At 41.0% G+C, this 21,277-nt stretch overlaps 1 protein-coding gene across 4 annotated transcripts in view; it reads right to left on the reverse strand.

The window, feature by feature from the left end:
• Window positions 1-21,277, reverse strand: part of LOC140900544 (lethal(3)malignant brain tumor-like protein 4) — an 84,319-nt gene that overhangs the window by 52,254 nt on the left and 10,788 nt on the right. For 3 of the 4 annotated variants that reach the window (XR_012155660.1, XM_073317979.1, XM_073317981.2), the window contains exons 2-7: window positions 14,270-14,438; window positions 9,995-10,157; window positions 8,952-9,066; window positions 7,656-7,827; window positions 4,783-4,840; window positions 576-664 (exon numbers count right to left, since the gene is read on the reverse strand). Coding sequence is in view for 3 of the 4 variants with exons in the window: in XM_073317979.1 (XP_073174080.1) it covers window positions 576-664; window positions 4,783-4,840; window positions 7,656-7,827; window positions 8,952-9,066; window positions 9,995-10,157; window positions 14,270-14,386 (714 nt within the window). In the remaining variant the exon portion in view is untranslated. Of the gene's footprint in view, window positions 1-575; window positions 665-4,782; window positions 4,841-7,655; window positions 7,828-8,951; window positions 9,067-9,994; window positions 10,158-14,269; window positions 16,428-21,277 lie in introns of those variants that run through there. The other variant, XM_073317980.1, reaches the window with a different exon arrangement.

Below are 21,277 nucleotides of genomic sequence, written 5' to 3' on the forward strand. Positions count from 1 at the left end.
AAATAAAAAAATGTTGAGTCAAAAAACTGCTGACCAGCTTTATTCATTTTACAGGTAGGGAAAATGAGGCAGGGGAGGTTGCATGACTTGTTCAATCTGCAGCTGTGGGGCTCTATTCTTGACTCGTTGCGTGTCCTTGGGAAAGCTACGTAACACCTCTCTGTATCTCAGTTTTCCCATCTGTAAAGTGAAAGTGGGGATAACAATGCTTGCTCCCTTTTGCAAAGGACTGAGAGATCTACAAATGAAGAGTGCTTTAAGTGCAAAATATTATTATTGCAATGCAGCAAAAATCAGCAGGACAGCTGGAAATAGAACACAGGAGTCCTAACAAGTCCCCTCCCTCTAACCACCAGAACACACAGCCTCCATAGAAGATGCATAGCGGGGTTTTTTTATACCACTTACGGTGCTAGAAGTCAACATTTTTTATGCTACCTGCTTATAGCAACCCAAGCACTACTTGCAACTAGTGGTGTCAGGGAAGTCTCCAACTCTGGCACCAAAGGGTTAATTATGAGGTGACGCTGAATTAGAATTATCGAAGCAGAGAAAGCATCCAAGGGGCTACCAACCTCTTTGAACAATTTGAGGGGAGCAGCTGGCATCCGTTCCTCTTCCAAGTAAGAAACCCAGTTCCATACCGTCTTCTTTCCAGGAACAACTGAATAATCAAAAACAAAAAGAGATAACATTTATCTCATGGAGGAGAGAATGCTGAATGGAAAGCAGCCATCTCCTCCCATTCCTTCCCACTCACTGAACGGCCACGATTACCATCTGGAGCAGATCCAGATGCCAGCCCAGCCCTCCTTGAATGCTTAAAGATTAGGTAAAAAGAGCCTCGGAGGAGCTCAAAGCTCAGTCAGGGAGCCAAACACAGCTGGTGACTGCTATCCCCATCACTTTTAATTGCTGGTGAACTACACTCAGAAGCTACCCACCTTGAGGAAAATACAACCCTCAGGCAATATTTTGACTGTATCTATTTTTCATTAGAAAAAAATATGTTAAATTATATGCCAATTAGTTATGGCACACAGGCTGCTGGCAAGTTGCCACTGGAATGCTGGTGCTGCAAAACTTGGACAGTCCTAGAACGGGAACTTCAGAAGGAGGAAAAAAATTTCTCCACCCAATATCTCAGAGCATGAATAAGGGGTGGGGCTCAAACTAAAAACAGCACAGGAAAGGCATACAACAGCAGCTGAAAATAAACCCACAATGAATCAAATGAAAAACCAAACAAACTTTTGTTTAGGAAACATTAGTACATGGATAGTGAATACGATCACAAAGCAGGTGTCTGGATTCAGGCAAGCAGAACCACACTAACAAAGAAGAAAAAGTTACCCATTTAAAATGTATTAAAAATTACCCCAAATTATCTATAAATATCTCCCTTCGAGTATATAATAAATCTCTAAACCCATCACCTGCAAAGTCTGTAAACAATTCCCTATTTATTTACATTACATCTTCTATTCAGAATTTGCTGCATATAGATGTGATCCAAAGCTCATTGAAATCAATGGGAAAAGACTCCTATTGACTTCAATGGGCTTTGGATCAGGCCCACGCTTTCTAGGTTCTTATATTGTGCCCAGAACGGAGGCGAGAGCCTGTAATATCCCATCTGATAACTGCAGAGGGTGAATGTACAAAAAGTGAATAGTTGCCTTCACCGGGGGAAGGAGACCCTGAGGTAAGTGGGGAAGTGGGATAAGAGGAGGAAGCACGAGCAGGAGCGCGTGAGAGGGGAGGGCTCCTGCCTCATACTGAGAAAGAGGGACGATCAGCGGGTTATCTCAAGTGCCTATACACAAATGCAAGAAGCCTGGGAAACAAGCAGGGAGAACTGGAAGTCCTGGCAAAGTCAAGGAATTATGACGTGATTGGAACAACAGAGACTTGGTTGGATAACTCACAAGACTGGAGTACTGCCATGGATGGATATAAACTGTTCAGGAAGGACAGGCAGGGCAGAAAAAGTGGGGGAGTTGCACTGTGTGTAAGAGAGCAGTATGACTGCTCAGAGCTCAAGTATGAAACTGCAGAAAAACCTGAGAGTCTCTGGATTAAGTTTAGAAATGTGAGCAACAAGGGTGATGTCGTGGTGGGAGTCTACTATAGACCACCGGACCAGGGGGATGAGGTGGACGAAGCTTTCTACCGGCAACTCGCAGAAGTTACTAGATCGCACGCTCTGGTTCTCATGGGAGACTTCAATCACCCTGATATCTGCTGGGAGAGCAATACAGCAGTGCACAGACAATCCAGGAAGTTTTTGGAAAATGTAGGGGACAATTTCCTGGTGCAAGTGCTGGAGGAACCAACTAGGGGCAGAGCTCTTCTTGACCTGCTGCTCACAAACCAGGAAGAATTAGTAGGGGAAGCAAAAGTGGATGGGAACCTGGGAGGCAGTGACCATGAGATGGTCCAGTTCAGGATCCTGACACAAGGAAGAAAGGAAAGCAGCAGAATACGGACCCTGGACTTCAGAAAAGCAGACTTTGGCTCCCTCAGGGAACTGATGGGCAAGATCCCCTGGGAGAATAACATGAGGGGAAAAGGAGTCCAGGAGAGCTGGCTGTATTTTAAAGAATCCTTATTGAGGTTACAAGGACAAACCATCCCGATGTGTAGAAAGAATAGTAAATATGGCAGGCAACCAGCTTGGCTTAACAGTGAAATCCTTGCTGATCTTAAATACAAAAAAGAAGCTTACAAGAAGTGGAAGATTGGACAAATGACCAGGGATGAGTATAAAAATATTCCTCGGGCATGCAGGAGTGAAATCAGGATGGCCAAATCACACCTGGAGTTGCAGCTAGCAAGAGATGTTAAGAGTAACAAGAAGGGTTTCTTCAGGTATGTTAGCAACAAGAAGAAAGTCAAGGAAAGTGTGGGCCCCTTACTGAATGAGGGAGGCAACCTAGTGACAGAGGATGTGGAAAAAGCTAATGTATTCAATGCTTTTTTTGCCTCTGTCTTCACGAACAAGGTCAGCTCCCAGACTGCTGCACTGGGCAGCACAGCATGGGGAGGAGGTGACCAGCCCTCTGTGGAGAAAGAAGTGGTTCGGGACTATTTAGAAAAGCTGGACGTGCACAAGTCCATGGGGCTGGATGCGTTGCATCCGAGAGTGCTAAAGGAGTTGGCGGATGTGATTGCAGAGCCATTGGCCATTATCTTTGAAAACTCATGGCGATCGGGGGAAGTCCCAGACGACTGGAAAAAAGCTAATGTAGTGCCCATCTTTAAAAAAGGTAAGAAGGAGGATCCTGGGTACTACAGGCCAGTCAGCCTCACCTCCGTCCCTGGAAAAATCATGGAGCAGGTCCTCAAGGAATCAATTCTGAAGCACTTAGAGGAGAGGAAAGTGATCAGGAACAGTCAGCATGGATTCACCAAGGGCAAGTCATGCCTGACTAATCTAATTGCCTTCTATGATGAGATAACTGGCTCTGTGGATGAAGGGAAAGCAGTGGACGTGTTGTTCCTTGACTTTAGCAAAGCTTTTGACACGGTCTCCCACAGTATTCTTGCCAGCAAGTTAAAGAAGGATGGGCTGGATGAATGGACTATAAGGTGGATACAAAGCTGGCTAGATTGTCGGGCTCAACGGGTAGTGATCAATGGCTCCATGTCTAGTTGGCAGCCGGTATCAAGTGGAGTGCCCCAAGGGTTCGTCTTGGGGCTGGTTTTGTTCAAGATCTTCATAAATGATCTGGAGGATGGTGTGGATTGCACCCTCAGCAAGTTTGCAGAAGACACGAAACTGGGAGGAGAGGTAGATATGCTGGATGATAGGGATAGGATACAGAGGGACCTAGACAAACTGGAGGATTGGGCCAAAAGAAATCTGATGAGGTTCAACAAGGACAAGTGCAGAGTCCTGCACTTAGGACGGAAGAATCCCATGCACCGCTACAGACTAGGAACCGAATAGCTCAGCAGCAGTTCTGCAGAAAAGGACCTAGGGGTTACAGTGGACAAGCTGCTGGATATGAGTCAACAGTGTGCCCTTGTTGCCAGAAAGGGCAATGGCATTTTGGGATGTATAAGTAGGGGCATTGCCAGCAGATTGAGGGACGTGATCGTTCCCTTCTATTCGACATTGGTGAGGCCTCATCTGAAGTACTGTGTCCAGTTTTGGGCTCCACACTACAAGAAGGATGTGGAAAAATTGGAAAGAGTCCAGCAGAGGGCAACAAAAATGATTAGGGGACTGGAACACATGACTTATGAGGCGAGGCTGAGGGAACTGGGGATGTTTAGTCTGCGGAAGAGAAGAATGAGGGGGGATTTGATAGCTGCTTTCAACTACCTGAAAGAGGGTTCCAAAGAGGATGGCTCTAGACTGTTCTCAGTGGTAGCAGATGTCAGAACAAGGAGTAATGGTCTCAAGTTGCAGTGGGGGAGATTTAGGTTGGATATTAGGAAAAACTTTTTCACTAGGAGGGTGGTGAAACACTGGAATGCATTACCTAGGGAGGTGGTGGAATCTCCTTCCTTAGATGTTTTTAAGGTCAGGCTTGACAAAGCTCTGGCTGGGATGATTTAGTTGGGGATTGGTCCTGCTTTGAGCATGGGGTTGGACTAGATGATCTCCTGAGGTCCCTTCCAACCCTGATATTCTATGATTCTAACAAAGGTAATTATTACTCTGAATGTGTAAAGGGCTCCACTGAGCTTGTTTTTTCTGTTTACTATGATCCATCTTGTAACAGCTGGTAAAGTTTGCAAAGAATAAGAAAAGAGACTATGAGCTCAGCTCACCTTGTTTTAGAGGTTTAGTATTTCTGCGGCTTTTCATATTATTTGATTTATTCTTCTCCTAAACACAGATATGATTAAAAAAAAAGTTTAGCCATATTGTTGTCTCTCCCCGAGTGGTCATTTCACAATGCAGGTATGATAAAGATGTAACATGTTACTAACAGAAATATTCTTCTTAAATCAAACCTGTGAGTGCATTACAGTAATAGTAAGATCTTACATATTCAGCTACTTTTACCCTAAAGGATCGCAAAGTGCTCTACAAATTGTTTCCACCATAGATAGACTCATAGATATTCAGGTCAGAAGGGACCATTATGATCATCTAGTCTGACCTGCACAATGCAGGCCACCAAATCTCACCCACCCACTCCTGCAATAAACCTCTCACCTATGTCTGAGCTATTGAAGCCCTCAAATCATGCTTTAAAGACTTCAAGGTGCAGAGAATCCTCCAGTAAGTGGCCCATGCCCCATGCTACAGAGGAAGGCGAAAACCCCCCAGGGCTTCTGCCAATCTGCCCTGGGGAAAAATTCCTTCCCGACCCCATATATGGCAATCAGCTGAACCCTGAGCATGTGGGCAAGATTCACGAGCCAGACACCCAGGAAAGAATTCTCTGTAGTAATTCAGATCCCATCACATCTAACATTCATCACAGGCCATTGGGCCTATTTACCATGAATAGTTAAAGATCAATTAATTGCCAAAATTATGTTATCCCATCATACCATCTCCTTCATAAACGTATCGAGTTTAATCTTGAAGCCAGATAAGTCTTTTGCCCCCACTGCTTCCCTTGGAAGGCTGTTCCAGAACTTCATTCCTCTGATGGTTAGAAACCTCCGTCTAATTTCAAGTCTAAACTTCCTCATGGCCAGTTTATATCCATTTGTTCTTGTGTCCATATTGGTACTGAGCTTAAATAGTTCCTCTCCCACTCTGGTATTTATCCCTCTGATATATTTATAGAGAGCAATCATATCTCCCCTCAGCCTTCTTTTGATTAGGCTAAACAAGCTAAGCTCCTTGAGTCTCCTTTCATAAGACAAGTTTTCCATTCCTTGGATCATCCTAGTAGCCCTTCTCTGTACCTGTTCCAGTTTGAATTCATCCTTCTTAAACATGGGAGACCAGAATCATCAAAGATCATTTAAGTAAGTCACCATGGTGTAGTAAAAACTGAACTCTCTAGTGTAGTGGATTGGATTCATTGTCTGCACTGCAGGATTTGCAGCAGTAAGCAACTTTATTACTATGCTACACATTAGATTCACACAAATTTGTTTTGTGGGTAAAAAACCACTTCTTCAGTGGCATCTGAAGAAGTGGTTTTTTACCCACGAAAGCTTGTGCCCAAATAAATCTGTTAGTCTTTAAGGTGCCACTGGACTCCTTGTTGTTTTTGTGGATACAGACTAACATGGCTACCCCCTGATACTTGACACAAATTTGTGTCCATCTGTGCTAGTGCGTGGATACATAGAAAGGATATTTCACCAGCCATTGAAGGAAACAGAAGTTCTGAGTAACTGCTGTCACAAAAAGACACCCCTAGAAACTATATTTTGTCTTTAAATATCACAGATTATGTCCAATAACTTGTAAACTACAAGGAAGGAATGTTAACATCGTGTTAGTTCACCCAGGGTTCACTTCTTGAAGCAAAGCAAGAAAGGCAAAATTTGAAAATCAGAGCCAAAATATGTCCCATGCCCTTTAAAAGTTTTTTTTTTTTTTTTTTTTTTTTTTTTTTAATGAGGGCAGGCGAAAAGAAAGGGAAAGATGGAAGAAGGAAAATAGTTTTGACATCTTGCATACAACCCCTCAGATAAAAGCTGAACAATGGGATGAATTAAACTGTATGCAACATAAGAAACTTCAGCCTGTGTCACCAGTAACTGCTCCAGCTGAGCTCAGTGTCACAAAACAAGCAAAACACATGAATATAAATAAAAATACTCTGATATGGCAGCCTGCATATCAAGTAGCGGAGTGGGGACCTTTCAAACAGAGGACAGTAGAGTTCTGATTTTATGAACACTGATCTTGTGAACGGCTTCTTTCCCTTGATCAGCAAGGTACAAGACTATGTATTTAAACAGCAAGCAGAGGTCACAAGCACTCAGAGGATGCGTGTATCGACCTTCCCATGCTCTGGTGAAAGTGCCTTTGTAACGGACAAGTCATGCCTCAGAAATGGTTTAGCAGTGTATTGAAGGACAAGAAGAAAACCATGTGGTACAACTCCTAAGTTTGAAAAGACTGAGGGATTTGATGGCAAAGAAGGGATACAATTTTCTCAAGCAAAAAATATCAGTGATTTATTTCACCTGTGACTACAGGCACACTACAGTTTTTTCAACACTGCTGGGGTATTTTTGTTTTCCTACTATTAGTCTCTAGATATTTGAATGCACAGAAAGGTCTGCAGATAGCACATCCAATGCATGTGTAACACTGAACTGAAATTCCACTGTCTGTTTCAAATGTTGATAGTAGAGTTTTCTGTAATGTGGCTTTAGATTGTACTCTTAGGTACAGGGACCTTGCCGTGTATGTATTTTTACGACTGTAAAGGACTCTGTACCTCTCTGGCACTAGATATGCAAATTATAGGTGTGAACAAATTATAGCCTAAAAACTCAATTGCGACTTCACGTCAGTTTTTCACCAACATAACTCCATTGATTTCAGTGGAGATATTTCCGATTTACACCAGTGTAATGAGGTCAGACTCAAGTCCGAAAGATTCATGGAGCCCACCAGTGTACATAGAATACACCCTTTGATTTGATTTTCTTTGTATATTGACAAGTAATCTTGTTTGTTACAATTCCATTCAATCAAAGTGCACGCCAATCTCGTTTACCTCATCATCATCTAAATTTTCGTCCTCATCCTCAGAATCCAGAAGAAGTTTCCTCTTCCTTCGGAGTCGCTTGAGGGGTCTGTCAGTCTCATTAACCTGGCAGCCAATGCTGACATTAAGGTTTCTACTGCTTATTCTGTTTCTGCAATCAGCTGGGATGTCTTTAGAGTCACTGCAAACAGCCACAATTTAAAATAAAAAAAACCTGTTCTATAACCAGTGTATGGATTGTGTGGAGGGCTTGGGCTGGCAAATAAGAAGTGAATTTAATATTTGTGGGAAGAGCCGGATTTTCTATCTATCTTAGATACTTATATATAGGTGAGGAAAGATTAGATTTTTATCAGTACATGTGTGAAAATATTGATTTCCTTGTACACATACAAATCAACTAAAAGATTTTTCATCGATAATAATCTAATGTACAGACAGAAAAGAAAGAAAAATGCTGCCTGAAACCTTATTAGAGTTTGCTTTAAGGATATTTACTATATTTATTTTGGTACGTGATGTTGACTGTGTTTTAACTGTTACAAAGCTTTAACTTTTTGAATCTCAGTGTCTGCTGTCATAAAATTATTATCTGAAACCCCTCTATAATTTTGTAGAACTTGGAAAATTTAAATAGATAAAAATCTAATAAAATGCTTAAAAATAAACATTGATATTACCTGTTGAAATTATAGAAATAAAATTCTGCCAATTCTACTTATATGGCCCTGTCACCCCAGTATCTGATCACCTCACAATCTTTAATGTATTTACCCTCACAACATCTCTGTAAGGTAGGAAAGTGCTATTATCTCTGTCTTACAGCTGGAGCACTGAGGCATAGAAGAACTAAGTGACTTGCTCTAGGTCACACAGGAAATCTGTGGCATAGCAGGGAGATGACCTGGGTCTCCCAAGTCCCAGTCTAATGCCCTAACCAACGGACCATCCTTCTTCATGGGAAATGTCAGATTGACAGGCCAGGAGGCTTAAATCCTGCATTTATCTCCTGAGCAGGTACAGCACACACAGTGGCAATGCAGCCAGACTTGAGCAGTTGAAACTAATTGACCTTTTTGCTGGCAATCTTGGCAGAGAGGCCAAAGACTGAGGTCCTAGAGAGCGAACTCTCTTCTCCTCTTTATAGATGGTACTTCAGGACAGGACCAGGGTGAGCAGTAGGCTTTGCACTGCTACTGCCAGTGCTGTGCTGATACCTGCTCTGTCGATCTATTGCTGTCACTGCAACACCTTCCACAGATGCTAAATTCTCATGAAACGGGAAAATAATGTGAGGTTTCTTACTTGTCTTGCTGCTGAGCACAGGTTCGAATACAAAACTTCCCATTCTCCAAGCAGTCCATTTGCCCACAGGTTTCACAGGCTGGGATGTCAGAACTAGGCACGTTGCCTTTGGGCTCTGCAGAAGAGGAACGAGGACAATGATTACAGAAAAAGTTGTAAAGTTTTTAAATGTATCACCTCTCAGTCTAATCCAAGGAGCTCTCCCAACGCCCTTTATAAACTTTCATTAACTAAGCCGCACACCCCCTTTAAGAGAGGTAATTATTATCTCTGATCTGGTATTTAAAGAGAGTGTTTTCTGCCATTAAAGACCAAATCACTCATATCTAAAGAAGTGATATTTTAATATTAGGGAAATTCATGCTCTCCTGTAAAGGTGTCAAAGAATTAAATCTCAAGGCTCTAACTAGGGTCCAGTTAGAAGACTTTTTTTTTTAAGTACCCCTATAGCTTTGAGACAAGTGCAAATATTGTTTGAAATTTTGTCAAAAGTGACTACATTTTTGGGGGGTGCTTGTACCATGCAAATGTGTTTTAAAAGTCAGTCTTTACATATATTTTTCATACTTCTTGAAAACCTCTATTAAGAGGCCCTGGAAAAGCCTTGTTATAGGTATCCCATTAAAAGTATCTGAAAATATGTCTATATAAATGGCTGTACGCTAGCCAGGAAAACACATGAGTTGACTACAACAAAACTGACGTACATAATGAGCATGATGATCCCAATATAACAATTTTACAGCCTGCCCTGATTTAGGTTTTTCCTAATGTAAGTTAAATCCTGATCTAATATCACATTAGAAAACACAAAGTCCATATTTCCAAAACTTAGCACCAAAGTAATGCACATTTTGTTCATCTATAACTAAGTAATTTTGTGCAGAAATTATGCGCTTGGGCATACATGTGGGCTGGGTGCAATCACCGCTCAGCTCATGCCAGCAAGCACTGTATTGCTACAGGAAACGCTTCTTAAAACATGTGGTTCCAGCATCCTATCAAGCTGTGTATTTGGTCCCTCAGCAGTGCACAAAGCTCACCTTCAGAATCAGTGCCAGAGGCAGCAGTCGTGTTGGTTGCACCAGGAGTGGAAGCACCAGGGTTAAGGCTGGCTATTCTGGCATTTATTGCTGGAGCCAAGAGAGTTTTTATGGCTTCTGCTTCAGTAATGATTTCTAAAGTTCCAAACTCACTTAAACGGAACTGCAGGTAACAAAAGAAAGAAAGGTTTCAGAGTAGCAGCCGTGTTAGTCTGTGAAAGCTCATGAAAGCTTATGCTCAAATAAATTGGTTAGTCTCCAAGGTGCCACAAGTCCTCTTTTTCTTTTTTAAAAGAAAGAAAGCAGTTAAAGAAGACAATCAAACTAAACAGCAGCAGATAGGTTTCAAAGTGGGAAAGATAGTGCATGAGATTCAGTATGCAAGCGGAGCTAGGACAAAAAGTGCTACTGGCAAGAGAAATTGCTTTCCATACAACACAGTGTCACAAAAAATCCTATTTTATCAAGAAATGCCTGTTCAGTGGTGATCTGCTTCAGTGTTAATACAGAAAAGCTACATTTATTCTTATGTGCTTCATAGTTTTTCCCTTTATGTAATTCAAACCTACAGCATTTCTAGCAAACAAACTGGAGCGACTTATATGTCCTCTGAAAGAGAGCAGTAACTTGGCCAAAATCCCTGTTGTGAGTTTTCAGGATTATCCTATGATGAATAAATGGACAATAATGTAGTTACCAAACAGTAGCAACCCACCTAAAAATCTTCTAGGAAGTAGGAACTGTTAAGAAAGAGGTTCCTTACCAGTAACTGCAGTTCTTTGGAGAGTATTACACACACCTGTAGGATGAGCCGCCTCTGCCCCCCGCACCCAACCAACCAACCTACCTCCTGCCCCGCTCCACCCCCCCACACACGCACCCTACCATATCTTTGAGCTTTGGGAACCTTCCATAAATGCAGCATCAGCAGGATTGCACACGTGGTCCTTCACAGCACTAAGTATTTTGAGTTAGAGTTATAAGGGGCCATGCAGTTCTCAATCCCATCAGTTCCTTCTACTAAACTCAAGAGTCTTCTGGCAAATGAACTTTACAGGAAGATGGGTGGCAACATTACTGGGTGGTAACTTCTCTTTCTTCAGGGTGGCCTCTGCAAAATCCTATTTGTAGAAGTCTAACAAATAGGAGAGATCCCTTCACTGGAATGGGGTACTGACCCAAAGGTGGATCAGAGAGTCTAGCTCACAGGGCTATATCAGAGTCTCCTCAGGACAGACTGGAGAGGAACATGACTATCCTTTCAACCTCAAGGTGTAAAGATTGGGCATGCAGAACAGCAGTCTGGATTCTTACAACTTTGGCTTCAAATGTCTGGGGCCCTAGTGGGGTGCTTGCTTGGTCCAAGCAGACACTGCTTTTCTAGCAAGTTCCTGCACAGCGCCAGTAAGCGCAGTCTATAAGTGGGTGTATGCAAAGATCGCCACAAGGAAGGAGGACTTTCTTATGATCTTGGAACAAAAACTAACTGCCATTCCCTCGGATCTCAATATCCTCTGCAATATGGAGATGGCTACCCAACAACAAGAGAAATAAACTACCAGAGGTCACTCACGCTAGCAGACTCTGTGGTAGAGTTTTCATTGACACTAGCATACAGATTGTATATAACTCCTTAAAAATCATAACAAATCTCCTCACCAAACCCAGTTCACAAAAGCACTAGCCCTGACTACTTAGGCCCACTGACAGAAGCATCATCTTCCTTCTCTCCTTCCCCCTTACTGTTCACAATATCGCTAACTCAGTTCCACCCATAGCTTATAAAAGCTCTCCCCAAAACCCTCTCCCCACTCGTTTGAGCTGCAGCCTGTGTTCCTCACAGCTTCCAAGATGCTGCACCAGAAGAAACATATTTCTGCCCCTGAATCCCAAAGTAACCAAGAGTATTATTTTTATTTAATTAAGAGCAAAGATAACCCACCTCAAACAAATGGTAATTATATATATGGGATTCTGGTGGGCTTTTCTATAGACATCTTTACATCAGTTTAACGAGGGAACTAACTCCTTCTTGAAATGGTGGAAGAACAGTAGTGGAATGGATGGAAGATATCACAGGCTGAGGGTTCCTCAGAAATGCATATAATAGTAACAGACTGGTGAGGCTCCGCATTGTGACCTTTTGTTCACAGTATCAGAGCTCTGGTGTCCCATTAAGCATCAGAGCTAACTACTGAAGGAAGCAAGGATATTAAAGCAGTCTTGTATTAAGGGACTAGATTCTTGAAGATAATGAGATATATAGAGCCTTTTAGATATAAAATCATCAACTCAAACCAGTAGTGACAGAACGCTGTTATGTTACCATCTGATGGCTCACCTGAGAGCACCTGTGTTGGCGGGGCTCAGTCCACTTTCCAGCGGACAAGTACTCTCATCAGAAAAAACCACCACCACCACCGGCGTCTTTGCTAGAAGTCTCTGAAGACTGAATGAGCCATGGAGTTGAACTCTACTCTTACTCCTAGAGGTTCCTTCTGATCAAGGACAAAGCACATGAGTATATGGGGTGGCTGATTCTGCTACTGCCTGCACTGTACCTGCTCTCTAGTTAAACAGAGGATTTCAATCTGCAGAGCTGCCAGTACAGCATATTCACTAATTCTAAAGTCACATGAAAATTTTTTAAAACATTCTCCTTAATAAGAGACAAAAGAAACGGAAATTACAAAAAACGTAACTGTGCTGTTTTCCTCTCCACATGCAAGAATTCTGACATACATGAGGGAGGGGGGGAAAAAAAGAGGCAAAAAATAAAAGGGAACTGGACAGTGAAATCAAAACAGAACCCTGTTATTTTGGATCATAATAGTGAGACGCACACCTGCGAGGCTAGTTAATAATGAACAACCTGGACATTTGTACCACACTCAGTCACTGTGGTACCTGAGAACTCATCTTTGTATTTGGTAATCCTGTATTTAAATGGTTCTGAATAAATCCCATCATGCTTTGTAGACAGTACACTGTTATTCCAGAATCAGTTAAATACAACCATCTCTGGGGAGGAATATAACTGCTATTTAAGAGAACACAGCAATGTTTCTCAAGAGGTTTTCTTTTAGGAAGTGAAGAATAATGTTTCCAAATGAAAGTACAGGGGAGTACAGGAGACAAGTTAGCCATTAGAAAGTAATTATCCAAACTGCAATTTGAACAAAACCCCAGGACTCCTAGGAACTCCATGAACTTGATTCTGTATTACTCAGGTTTTAGGTCAGTATAACTCCCATTGATTTCAGGTCTCATATGTTGATCAAAACACTTCAGATACACAGCGTCATGCATGCACTTATTCTTTTGACTTCTGTGGAGATACGCCATGGAAGAATTTGCTTCATAGACTGAAGTAAGCTTTGAACGACTGGGTTGCAGATTTTTCAAAGAAAAGGGAGGGGGAAAGTGAAAGAAAAAGACCAATGTTTTCCAGGGAGGCCCCTGATTTTGGAATGGATGCCTAATTTGAGACGTGTGGAGCCTGATTTTCAGAGGCTCGGAGTCCCCACAGCTCCAGGTCACTTCAGCTGGAGCTGTAAATGTTCAGAACCTTTAAAAAATATATTTATATCAGGCTCAGGGTATCACGTTAGACATCCAAAAAAATCCGTGAAAATGTGGCCTGAATCATTTTAAAAGTACAACTGAACTAAGTCTGTCAGGAAACTTGGAAACCACAATAAACTGATGGGGTCATTTTCTGTCTACCATATTTGTGAACAACCTCCTCCAAAAATCTCAGCTGTGATTTATTTACATTACAGCCACTATCAATAAGAAAGGTGTAGCTAGACAATAGCTGAGAAAATAATCACAGACATCCTAAAGCAACCATACTAAAGCAATATTCTACAAATATTCACTCGTGAGAATAGCCTTTGCTCATTATGGGCTGAATTTAACAGGATTTCTTGCCTGAATAAGGTGTACCCATACAGCTGAGAAATGGCAAGTTCAGGCCTTAAATGTATGAGTAGCAATGAATGAAGGCTCTTAAATACCTCCTTGCAGCTATAATTATGACACTTTAAATTAACTGAACAAGAGTCAAGAGGAAAACAAAAAAACAAAAAAAATCAAATTCAGAAATCTCACTAGGAATTCACTACTTGTTTGGTGACTCCAATTCTGCAGCAGCTGACGGGATAATCATTTTAAAGCAAGTCTTTTTTTCTAACCAAAGAAAAGAACATGTACTAACTTCAATGCATTACTAAATGCTTGATCATTTTTTTACCCTATTCCTTGGTTTCTTACTTGTATGTTGCTACCTGGCAAGGTAGCAATGCCGTCTTTCCAGTCTAAGGCACCCATTACATCGAAGTCTGCAGTCGGGGTGATAGTGGGTTTTCTCTCCGAGACACTCTGTTCCATCTTTCAGCTTAGCCTTTGGGTTTGTTTGTTTTTAAATTTTTAAGAAAGAAAACTAGGGGTTGAAAACAAAACAAAAGAGAGGCACAGAATCAACAGGCCTGTCACATTTCATGAAGGATTTTAAGAGTGACGCTGCTTATGCTTCATATAGTTAATGGCTTTCAAAAGATGGAAAAAAATGTCAACTTGTAATTTGCTCAAAGCACTTTAAAAAAAAAGGCAGTGGGGGGTGAAACAAATATGCAATTTCTGGACAAAATTATAAAACAGAAAGCTGTGACGCTCAATTGGGTTTGCATAATTATTGTCCATTTTACAGTTTATGGGCAAAACACTGGTCTTTCAAGTCCATGGGAGCTTAACCATTGATTTTAAATGGGACTAGGATTTGGGCCAACATACACATGCGCACATACCCACACACTGTTGTGGCACTGGGGTGCCTGAAACAATTTTAAAGAGCAGTATTATCTTAGCAGCACTGGCAGATTGCACTGTTATTGGTCGTCACCTCCTACAGTGTTCACGCTCTAGGACTGCTTTGCAGCCATATAGAAGTTAAGTAGAAATATCTAGCAGGAGAATCAACTAAAAGCTATGTTGCTATGTGGACTAAGTGTATCTGATGACAGCAACAACACTACTAATATAGCATTTTATATGCAATAATCAATCATCAATAAATTGTACTGCATTGCCTGGTATATATAACTTAAATAATACGAATACTGAAAAAAAATGGCTGCTTAAAAAAAAGGAAATTCACTTCTCATTCTTGAACTAGAAGTTTTATTATTTTTCCTATCTGACCACATAACCTACGTTACCTTAGTAAAAACAGGCCATACCAGTGACAAATTCAATTTAATCCTTGTCCTACAGAAACAGGCTTCAACTGCCATAGGGAAATCATACCACCATTTGATGTCAAAGTCTCTTACACATCACATTATCAGCATGTTCCAAGGCAGAACTTCATTTCACTGGAGGTCAAAAGCTCACCTTTGAGGTAGGACAAGTCTCACTCCATGCAATCATGTATCTCCAATTCAAGCAGCTTAGGGAGTGCTGTATGTTTAACCTGATTAATTCACTTGTGGGATGGACATTTGCAAACAGTACTTCTAAGCACCTCTGAACAAAACTAAGTCCGCTGTTGATGTCAACTAGCAGGCATCGCAATCTGATTATTTCCCTTGGGGCTGGTTTATTTTGTCTACGTTTTTAAATTTAAAAATCAAACAAGGACAACTGCTTTTGCACCCTGAGAGACTGGCAGAGATACAAGCACCATATACTGTGATCATGATGAGTCACGCTGATGAAATTGGGAATCTGTTAGCTACATTTATGGCCCAATTCTTGAAGGTGCTCAAGAACTTCAACTCCCACTGACTTCAACAGGAGATACAGAATCTTACCATCAGGCTCTTAGTGCCCCTATCTAATGGATGAGCAAACAAAAATTCCACTAAGTTAATACAGAGATCACATGACAGCATTACACTCTTTTACCAAGACACATTGGTACAGTTACTCAGGATCATCCTTCATCTAAGTCTTCTTCATCCAGTTCCAACCCTATACATGAATATTTTAATACAGACTTGTTAAACTGTAAAAGCCTATTTGTAGTCTACAGTTTGATGCCATGTCCTGCAAAGATACGATGTATCACACGATTTGTCATTCCTCCAATTCGCCCTTTATTTTAAAGGACCTTTACTGCAGAAAAATACCCTCAATCCCACACCAAGTCAGAGTTCACATTTGATGCGTTGTTACTGATGGCACCAGAATGTTATTATTGGAGTACTGGAAAGAGCAGTTCCTAATAAATAGGTGGAGCAAGAGATGGAGGACTGAATCCCTGGATTCTGGGTTCTACTCTCTGTCACCTTCCTCTTTTTGTGTCTCAGCTTGTCCCCTTGTAAAATGAGGATTAATAATACAGACCTACCTCAACGGAGGATTAATGAACATTTGTACAGAGCTTTGCGCAGAAGCAGCACTAGGCAAATGCTCAGCACTGTTCCCCACCACACTCCCAAGAGGTCCAATGCTGCAAGGTGCAGAGTGCTCTGGGGCACTGAGCAGGATTGGGTCCTGGGTCAGTAAGAACATTTGCAGAGGTCTCACTGGAGCCGGAGGCTTTGAGGCCACTCAGATAGTACAGCTTGGAAGATGTTAGTTTAAACCAGTGGTTCTCAACATTTCCAGATGACTGTACCCCTTTCAGGAGTCTGATTTGTCTTGCGTACCCAAGTTTCACCTCACTTAAAAACTCTGCGGCCGTCCAGCTCTGAAGGCAGTGCCGCCACCAGCAGTAGCACAGACGTAAAGGTGGCAACCACTCTTTGCGGCTTGGGAGTACTATTTTTAAAATCCCACTCCCGCAATACCTGCTCCCACATTGTTTGTTGAATTTTATCCTTCTCCAGCTGTTATGGCAGTGGATCCTGTGGGACCCACAAGATCACAGACCCGCTGCAGAGCTCTAGAGTCTGTCATACTAGGCCAATAGGATGAGTCGACATACCCCCTGGAAGACCTCAGTGTACCCCCAGGGATATGCATACCCCAGTTGAGAACCTCTGATTTAAACTATATGAGTTATTTAAAACCAGACCAAGCAAAGCATTAGAAAACACAATGTATGGAATAAGCTCGTACTGGCCAGAGCAGGACTAGCTAAAATAGGCCTTTTTCACCTCCATGTTCCATAAATCTAATTAAAAAAACTAGAAAAATATCATAATAAAAAATTACTTTTCTTATAATGCTCCTTTTATAATCCACTATCAGTAAAATCTACATTACAATAAAACCAATATAGCCCAATAAAGAGAAACAAAATGTTCAATTAAAAGAGATGGCAGAAACCAGCTTGAAACATTGGAAAAAGCTTTTGCCCCAGTATGTGATTGTTTTTCTTTTAACTTTCAAAAAGACCCAGAAAACATTACCATGCCAGAAGACTGGATGTCCTGTAACTGTAATTTAAAATGTGGCAAAACTAGAATGGAAATTTCAGCTCTAAACAGCAAATTCTGGTTATAAATGATGCAAGCATCCTGGGAGAGATAATAATTTACAATGAATACATCGTAGTCCAGGTTTGGATATAGTCCATACCACACTTTGCTTTTCAAAGGCAGTGGGTAGGTGCATAGAAAGTGGGAGCCAGCAATGCCACAGTTTTAATCTTGTCTCTGCTACCAAATCACCTTGTGGCAAATCACACTTAGGACAGACAGCTTGGATCTTCAGAGGTGCTGAGCACCCACAGCTTCCATCGTCTTCAGTAATGGCAGTTGTGGGTGCTTATCATCCATGAAAATCAGTTACCTTTTATTTAGGTGTCTGAATTTGGGGTTAGGTGACAAACTTTATGCACCCATATTTGAAAATGTGGCCATTAACATCTGTCTCATCCTATTTGTAAAATACAGATAAATAATACAGACATCTCTGGCAAAAGTGTTAGGGTTAATTATATTTGTAAACAGCTTTCAAAATATAAAACATTACAAAAGATCTAAATATTATTAGACTTTCAGGGAAAGGACCGGCTTTCAAAAAGAGTTCTACTTCACATGCAATCAGCCTGAAACCTTACTACACGGGGAGTTCAATGTAGCTAGAGCAATGTAAAACTGGAGCAACACAGTGGTGAATTAAGACCAAAGACTTTTTAAAATCAAGTAACAACAATTTCAAGTTTTCAACCCTTCTGACTATGTCTTTACACAAGGCAGAATCCCAGCTGAAAAATACTTGGAGTCAAGAAAACCACCTCATTTTCTGCTCTTCTGAGAATGACTGTAATTATAAGTTTCCTTTTTGCCCAGAAAGAGAACTGGGAACCTATTAGAGCTGGACATCTCATTTCAGCCAATGCAGCGTGGAACTGACAAGAGATACACCTGGAAACAGGTTTTTCAGAATTTCCTGTGAAAACACTTTACTTGAAACATCCATCATCTAGATGCTTTAATCTGTAAGTGTCTTTGCCTTGTATGAGTGATTGTTTCAAAGCTCCATATTACCTCACTTTTTTATATGACTTATTTAATGTATTTAACAAATATCTAGTGCACAATGCCTGTAATTGACTATTTCTCTGCTGATGATAACCAAAAGTGAAGAGACTCAGGCCTTTTCCTAGGTTACAACTAATCTAACCTCAAAATACTGCCCTGAAAATGTATCAGACAGACACACAATTGTTTGCCTGCCCTTTACTATGATGATGATGACTGACAATACTTTACTTGCCCATCAAAAACTATGACTTGCGCTGTGCAAGTAATATTTTGCAAGGCTCAACTAGTCTTCTTACCAAGAAAGCCAGCTTACCACTGGCCTCCTGTCAGCCTAGCCAGAAACATAAAGGATGATCAAAACCTGCAGTGGAACTAGAGTTGCGCCACTATTTCAATATAAATTACTAGCAGCCACAGCAGGCACTTAGTGCATCAGTGAGATACAATTGCTCATGCTGTCCTCTGTCTCAAACTAGAAAACACACAATGGACCATACTCAAACAAAATGCTAACAGCCTTAATTCATTATGCTTTCTATTTGCTTCTCCCATTCTTAGTACCTGTGTTCGCAGTGGCGAGAGGAAAGAGTACAGTTACAACTACAAAAGCAACCAAAATGCTATTAGACTCAAAGACAAGAGAAGGATGGTGTAGGAAAGGGAGGATGTCCTTTTAGTTCAGACACTGAGCTGAGACTCAGGAGATCCAAGGTCTCTTCCCAGCTTTGCCACAGACTCCTGATGGGCAAGCCACTTTACTTCTCGATGTTTCCATTGTTCATCTGTAAAATGCTTATCTCCCAAGGATGTTGTGAGGCTAAATTCATTACAGTTGTGTGGTACTCTAGCATGATGTTCGGAGATAGATAAAAATAGTACCAGAGGCTATCCAACCCTTATCAATGTATAAGGTCAGACAGCAATACTATATGGGTACCCTTCTAAACCCAATCCTTACTCTTGCAGTAAATCCAGACTAGCACCATAGTCCACAGAACGTCTCTCTCTTAAAAGCCACTGGTCAAATATGCACATATGCCAACTGACAGAAGCAAAGCTCCAATATAGCACAATTACTAGACCAGCATTTATGTAGTTTAAGAATTTCTGTCCCTCTCTCATACTCACACCCCCCCATCCTCCAACCACCAGCCACTGTATGTTACAGCAAAGTTTCAGTAGAAAACGTAGTGAAAAGAAATCATATGTCAAGTCAAGTGCAACAAATGCAATTCCAAGGGTCAGTGCTTCAAATCACACATTTTCCATTCAGTTTTTCAAGTCTTCTCCAGTTAAGTTTCCTTCATCGTGCAATCATACTTGCTTTGCTACCCTTCTCTTCACATTGTATATCATCTTGAAGTTAACTAGAAAGCAGTCTTTTTTCCTGTCTTTTTTCATTACAGAAACTCAATGAGGCATTCAGTGCCATGCTGGAAAAAATATTTCAGTCTATTCCCAGAAGAGGAGAATGGAAGCAGAAGGAGGTACAAAACATACTTGTGTGTCCACAAAGTTAACAGTTTGTGTTCAATTACTCTAAGTGACAAATAGCACCACATAATACATTAACTTGTTTTTGTGACTTGCATTAAACTGTTATCCTGCTAGGGCTTTTTCCTCCCCTCTAATCCCCTATTTTGAAGCTTTTGGTGATTTTTAATGCTCGCTGACAGTCCTCCTCTAGATAGCCAAGGAACAAGGACAGTATAAACAGTGGCCATACAACCTTGCCCCACCAATGTGCATGAAGAGTTCACATACAGGGCAAAGTGAGGAATTCAGGTTACTTGGCTCATCCAAGTTACTTGGCTCAGCCCCTCTACTGCAACAGCGATCAAAGGGGCCACTTGTACACAAAAAACGTACACACAATTTACAAATTTCAGCCAATGCAGCGTGGAACTGACAAGAGACACACTTGGAAACAGGTTTTTCAGAATTTCTTGTAAAAACACTTTACCTGAAACATCCATCATCTCGATGCTTTAATCTGTATCGTTCCCAAATGTATAAATTTACCATCGGAAGGTATAGCCATTTCTCTACCAGTTTTGATTTGAATGATTTTTATTCAAGACCTAATGACCTGAAGATAAACAATACAATTTTGGGTTCCAAATTACGTCAGTCTGGTGACATCACTGAAAGAGTCACAATTCTGAAAAAACATCATAATGGTTCTTCCAAGGGGAAACTAAAATGTAAAGTAATGTGTTGAAGTTTAACTGAGACATAAACCAGGAATGTTGCAATGAAATACTTTCATTACATGTTCAGAAAATTAAAGTGCATAACGGACAATAATTAGTGGACCCTTCCTTCCAAAGGAAAATGCCATTCTCCATAATATTTTGTTGTCCTTAAAAATTTCTGTTGAAGTTTAAGACAATCGCTGGATATGGGTTCCCAAATAGAAAGATTAAGGGAACTGTAAAGCTTTGCACTGGTTCCCGCCCCCCCCGCCCCACATTTTAAGCCACTTTGTTAAATTGTATTTTCTCTGAACATTTCACCTCAAATATCCTTTTGGTAATGTGAGCAAAAAGAGGTCAGAATGCACCTATTTGATTGATCACCTACAAGGTGAGGTTAAGAAGAATAATACAGCTACTCACTGTTCAGTTTTGGAAGAACTGTTTTTAATGTATACCAAGTGGACATTAATAATTGTTCTTTTCAAGGCTAGAATAATTCACCTTCAGGTCGTACAAGAACCTTAAAAATATACAAGTGTTACAAGTGTCCAAAATAAGCATAAACCAATACAAACATTTTAATATATACACATATGCAGGCTGGTGATTAAAATTCACCTGACCTTGAAGTCAATAGCAAAAACTAG

Source organism: Lepidochelys kempii, chromosome 19 (genome assembly GCF_965140285.1).
Source record: "Lepidochelys kempii isolate rLepKem1 chromosome 19, rLepKem1.hap1, whole genome shotgun sequence".
Classification (NCBI taxonomy): domain Eukaryota; kingdom Metazoa; phylum Chordata; order Testudines; family Cheloniidae; genus Lepidochelys; species Lepidochelys kempii.